The sequence below is a fragment of the Notolabrus celidotus genome, chromosome 17 (assembly GCF_009762535.1).
Source record: "Notolabrus celidotus isolate fNotCel1 chromosome 17, fNotCel1.pri, whole genome shotgun sequence".
Classification (NCBI taxonomy): Eukaryota; Metazoa; Chordata; class Actinopteri; order Labriformes; family Labridae; genus Notolabrus; species Notolabrus celidotus.
Window position 1 is genome coordinate 24716944 of NC_048288.1, and position 6000 is coordinate 24722943.

The 6000-nt window shown below is 36.6% G+C and overlaps 1 protein-coding gene and 1 long non-coding RNA gene across 3 annotated transcripts; both read left to right on the forward strand.

Annotated features, from left to right (window-relative positions):
* The first annotated feature begins 605 nt into the window (after nucleotides 1–605).
* LOC117828684 lies at nucleotides 606–1223 on the forward strand. Its single transcript, XR_004634476.1, has 3 exons — nucleotides 606–690; nucleotides 895–978; nucleotides 1087–1223. It is a non-coding gene; the product is annotated as an uncharacterized LOC117828684 (long non-coding RNA).
* A 973-nt stretch (nucleotides 1224–2196) lies between these two features.
* Nucleotides 2197–6000, forward strand: LOC117829092 (ADP-ribosyl cyclase/cyclic ADP-ribose hydrolase 1-like). 2 transcript variants are annotated; one of them, XM_034706641.1, is made up of 6 exons: nucleotides 2202–2605; nucleotides 2809–2935; nucleotides 3041–3176; nucleotides 4283–4365; nucleotides 5574–5660; nucleotides 5755–6000. In XM_034706641.1, the coding sequence occupies exons 1-5, from the start codon at nucleotides 2325–2327 to the stop codon at nucleotides 5583–5585; spliced, it is 639 nt and encodes a 212-aa protein (XP_034562532.1). In that variant the 5' UTR covers nucleotides 2202–2324; the 3' UTR covers nucleotides 5586–5660; nucleotides 5755–6000. The 2 variants fall into 2 exon arrangements, with proteins under 2 accessions (XP_034562531.1, XP_034562532.1); XM_034706640.1 differs by lacking the exons at nucleotides 5574–5660; nucleotides 5755–6000 and having other exon boundaries at nucleotides 2197–2605; nucleotides 4283–4787.

A 6000-nucleotide genomic window follows, 5' to 3' on the forward strand; every position in this document is an offset into this window, starting at 1 on the left:
TATGCTTTAGGAAATAATATTAAATTCTGATTCTGATTCTAAATTAACCCAATTTTGGATCTCAACTACCATACAGTGTTGCAGAATAATACTGGCTCTAGAACTAAACCCTAGGGGACTCCATAGGAAACAGAGATGAATTCAGGTTTATGCTAACCAACAGAGAGAGAGTTTCAGCCTTCACACCAAAGTCCAAAACAAAAGATAACAAAACAAAGGCTTTGTCAATGAACTTGTGCAGTGTCACAGCGGCAACCTCTAGCTGTGAGAATTGAAGTCAATGCGGAAGTGTTAAAAACTGCAGTTCTTAGAGGGCGTGAGGCTGGCTCCGGAAGATATTAAGATTACGAGTTTTCCATTATGAGAGGCCCAGCTGACTTGATTGACAGGTGGCAACACTGTAGCTGTTGGCTAGAAGGCTCAAAGCCCGCCTCTTTACCTCATACTGGCTTGACAGAAGTTAGGTTGACTTCAGCATTTCCAATATGGCACCCGCCAACGGTTCGCCCAGAAACAGATGGGTGACGTCCCGGATACTACGTCCATTATTTATACAGTCTTTGGTTTCATACAGTGACTGCTTTCCTCTATTTTTGTTTGCAGTTCATTTGGGAAAAATGAGCTGTTGGAAATCAAACACCCAGACGTGAAGTACCTGAATGTAATTCTTCTCACCAGACCCATGCTTGTGTAAGATTTCATTTTTTGTTTTCAATCATAAATTTTGCCTCATTATTTTTAAATATAATGCTAATTTACATCAACTGTGATTTTTCCGTGTTATGTGGATGTATGATGTGAATATTGTGTTGAAACAAGTGATAACAGTGTGGTGATTTTACATATTTTGCTTTGGTTCAAAGCTTTATTTTCTCATGTTTGTTTCTGACACAGCTCAAACTGCACCTCTCAGAATTTACGGGCTATACGTGAGAAGCTTGACCCAAAAGTCGATTATACATGCACGGAGGTAGCTGAGTAAGTAAAGCATGAGTGTGCGAAAACAAACATTTAAAAATATATACATGCATTGTTTTTTCTTTGTGGAGCTGTACACTAATGAACTCATTTTGTCTCTTATTGTAGATCTCATATCCAAGAGTGTGCCTCTGATACAAATACAGGCTGTGGGGCCTGTTTACTTGGTGGTGGCTAATGAATATGTAGAGTCCAAATGACAAGAAATTACCTGAAGTAATGAAATGTGATTTGTATTTTTTATTTCCAGTCCTTGCATATTAAAAACAGTGATATTATGTGTTTATCAGATGAATTGCCTCTCATGCTTATAGTTTAAAGTTTTATTTTCAAGTATTCCAGTGAATCCATTTGAAGTTTTTGATTAAGACAAGAAGGGCTCAGTCAGAAAAAAAGCTTATTTATTATTTGAGTTTTTTGAAATGCTGTGATGAAAACCTTCCTGACATGGAAATAACTTGCATAAAGATTAATTTTCTCTATATAGGTATTGCAATATCTAAAACCGAGTAGCAGGTTGGTATCAGATGGACAAAGGTTCTTGATCATTGGTACATTTATACTATTAAAAGGCTGAGATTTACATGTACAGGACAAAATCAACCAAGAGATCAAGGGTACCACATTGTCCACAGGGGGCGCCAAAATCAACACAAACTCGAAGTCCTCACAGAAACCATCAAATCTTTATCGTATTTTGGCAGCCAGGAACAAATGACATTGGAACAATGGGATAACAGGGAAAAGTTTTTTTATATTGCTACTATAGAATAAGAAATATCTTTATAGTGATTTATTGTAATGCTTGTACTTGCAGTATACGTGACTTAAGATAAGACTGTCAAATTGATGTACAACTTTTAAGGACCACACATTTGTATTTAGTGTAATCTCTGTTTTGAATTTTAATATTTTATTGTGAAGCACTTTTTGACCTCTGCTCTTAAATGGTGCCATAAAAATAAACTTTTCTTGCTTATTACTTATTTAAAAAGACTTTTTTGCATGTTCCCATTAGTAGTCCTTATCTACCCTTTCCAGTGTGGATGTGCACGTAACTACCAACCCCACCATGACCTTTGAATAGTTTTGTGTGTAAATGGAGTGGCTGAGGTCGAAGATAACTGATACTATCTCAACTTCCTTAGGAACTAACTATTAAATTGAGGGAAGTGAGAGCAACACTGTCAGCAAAAACCAATAACTGTCTTAAAATGATTTGTTTCTGTATTTCTTTGGCTTTAACATTGGGAGCATTGTCTGAGGTGTTTGGCATCCTCATTTCAATACTCAACACAGCTTTCTAGCAGCAAAGAACTACTGAGATCTTAAAAAAACACTCCCTGATGTCTTCAACTAATGTGAAATTCATTAGGGGGAAAGTAGGAGAGAACAACACAGATGATGAATGTAATTCGATGCAAAATGGTAAATGTAAAGTTAAGAACGAAGGGCCATGGAAAACAGCAGTAGGGGTCATGGCGGTCATTCTTGTTGTTGTTGTTGCTGTTTGTGTTGGTCTTGGTGTTCATTGTTGCAAAAGAAGGGTTCAGCAGGATCGACTCAAACTAAACTTCACAGAGCTTTTCATCAACAGATGTGAGATTTACGGGGGGAAAAACAAAAGGTAAGATTTTATTTTCTCTTACTTTTGTGAACATTTGAAGTCCGGTATATTGAGAGTTATATACACCTGAGGTTAAAATCTCACGGCAATGACTGAACAGTCTGTTAATGTTTGTGCTGATTCTTTGTGTGTTTAAATAACTTAAATTTAAATTACGTGTGATTCAAATTTTAGTTAATATGTACTTTAATTTTTCTTATCAGGACAGACTGGCAACATGTATTCAAAATATTTGAACAAGCCTACGTGGGGAAGTCCAGCGGTCATGTACCTATGGAAGCCTATTACCCCTTAATGGATCTGGTCCCTTTTGAACATCCATGTAACACAGTAACTATCATCACAGGCTCTGGCACATTATCCAATCAGAGAATACTTCTTTCAAAATTAAAATACTACATCTTCATTAATGTGATATTTTCTTTTTATCTGTAGACAATGCTCTGGAGTAAAACCCAAGATCTGGTCTACAAGTACACTGAGAATAAAAAATCTTGTTTCATCCTGAAAGACACTCTGCTGGTATCTGTTCTGGAAAACCAAGAATGGTGTGGAAAAGAAGGCAGCAACAGTAAGACTCTGTAAATGGTGGTCAAACTTAAAACCTCACCAATGACACCTACTTTGTTCAGACTAGCCAGCAGATTACTGTCCTAAAGCACAAGAGGTTCTTGTGTTGGTTTGAAGTGGATTATAAAGTTAAATTACTTATGTTAGTGTTTGTTACATTTGCTCTCACTGTTCCTCTCTACTGCTTATCCAGTACAGAGCGCTGCAGGAGCTTGCATTTGTCAAAAGAGCTTTAATCGATCATCTTTTTAAAAAAATAAGTGAAAACTAAACTTCTGAGCAAAATTAACTCTTGAACTTAAATCACCATAATTAAAACTATCTTGAATATGGACAGTATGTTTGAAAAAAAAAAAAAAAAGACATGAGATTTAATTCTCTGACCAAGAGAGCTGGATGCTCCCTTGGTGGTGAAGCTTTCAGCAGTGTGTCTGCCCCCTGGTGTCTGGCTGCAGTACACGTAAAAAAAATCTGTCACCCCCATTCATTTGAATGGTGGAGCAGTCAAACTTTAAAAAATAAATACAGGTCGTACAAATGTTTCTCATATCCGTAAGCTGTGGTGACATGTAGTTAATATTTGACTGTTTTGTGTCCAAGATCTCTTTTTCCTGAAAAGTTTATTTTTTCGTTAGTTATTAGAGTTTAAAAAACGGGGTTTTATTTCCAGGTTTCCTTTGATTCACAGCCGCCGTAGAGGGAAACTTCAAAGGACACACAGCATCTTGTGACGTTACGCTGTAGGGCGGAGCTTATTACAGTGGCTTCACAGGCTCTGGCTGCACAATGGCTGCGCCCAGGAGCGGGATTTTTTTTGCTTCAGAACCGTACAACAGGAAGAAGCGGAGCAACGCTGTCCATTTTTTATTTACAGTCTATGAGTTTGACCCATGTTCCCTATGTTAACATGAAGGAGTGGGGTTTGTGACCTGTACTGCAGCCAGTCAGTAGGGGGAGCTCTAAAAATGATGTCTTCACAGTCAGTGCACAATTCTGGCATCCATTCTAATGTACTAATTCTAATGATCCAGTGTCTGTGAGCTTGTCTTTCAACTACACTGAAATTGCAATAACCTAAATGTTGTGTATATGTGTGTTTTGTTCTAGAAACAATCACTGAAAACTGCCCAATAAGTGAAAATTGGAAGAACAACTCTGTTAATTCATTCTGGAGGACAGCCTCAGCTGCAGTAAGCTCCCAACAACACATTACAAACTTTTACAAACACAGCAGGTCTAGAAGACCATACTCTATGTTATATTATTAACAGAGACCCAAATCAAGACAGGGTAAGACTCAAGTCTCTGAGCATTGCACCCCGCAGTATTCAGCTAGTTACAGCGGTGAGGAAAAACTTGCAGGTTTGATTCCCAGCCACGACTATTTCCTGCATGCAGAGCCGGCTCTACCCAATGTGGTTACCTAGGCGAGATTTTAAATGGCGCCCCCCCTCCATCGGCGATTAACATGCACTTACAAAAGAAATCGAATAGCATTGCTTTTATCAATGTCTTTAATTTGTAAGGTAACATGTCACCAAATTTACATACTTAAATACAAAAAAATATGAAATAAAATATAAATACCCTAACTACACAATAAAAACTTGTAAATAAGTGAATAATAATAATAATAACAATAATAATAATAACAATAATGATAGTAATAAATTACAAATAAAACAATCAACATCAAACAATTTAAATAACCACACAGTTTGCTCACAAAAACTATATGCATAGGCTACATTTACACTCTGCAATAACTATATACAAAAACTAAATAAAATATATACAAAAGCTATGTAAAAAACCTTTCTACAACTATTTACAAAACTATGTACAAAACAGGCATTTTAGAGACCTCTAGTGGTGGATTTTAATTACTGCATCCACTACCTACTCAGCCACCCCTCTCCTGCTACAGCTGTACTTTCCTAGCTTTTCTCCCAGCAAAGTCATCTATGACATCGTCATATGCAACCTCACTGGAGACCACATGATTTATGCTGATAATTGAAAGTCGGGAGGAGGGGGGGTGACGCCGCCGCCCCATTGCTTTACATCTGAATCAATGTGAGGTAAGGTAAGGTAAGGAAGTAAGTATTTAAGGTAAGGAGGTAAGTAAGTAAACAAGTATGTAAGTACGTATTTAAGCTAGTTAGTAAGTAAGTAAGTAAGTAAGTAAGTAAGAAAGTAAGGTAAGAATATCAATAAGGAAGTAAGTACATAGGTAAGTAGTAAGTAAGTGAGTTATTAAGTAAGTATGTAAGTCAGTAAGTGAATATATCATTTTTAAATACAATTTAACAGTTCCTACCAGTTCTTTTTTAATAAGGAAAACATAAGCACAAAGATAATTGTTGTAAACTGACCGCTTTCCTTTTTTTTCATTCAGCAAGCAGTGTAACAAGGATTCACTCAAGAATTTAAGCAATATCCTGAAGACCAAAGAAATTGTTTATGTTTGCAAGGAAGTGACTCAGTAAGTTCACCGCAGATCATAACTAACACTGTACTCCATTATTACTGCTAAAAGTCAATCATGTACTTCCTCTTGTTTATTTGTTTCACTGTAGATCACACATCGAGGAGTGCATACAAAATGCTTCACCCGCCTGCTGGTGAAGGCTGCTGCACTGAATATCACTCAACACTGGACAAGATATCACATAATGCAGATATATATCCTATTTATCTTAAATTTGGAACTTGCAAATTTGATCAGACTTGAATGCAGATCAATAGATGATGCAGTTGTCTGACATTTTTGACATATGCAAATATTAACTGAGTGTAATGGTACAATAAATGATTTGAGCAAA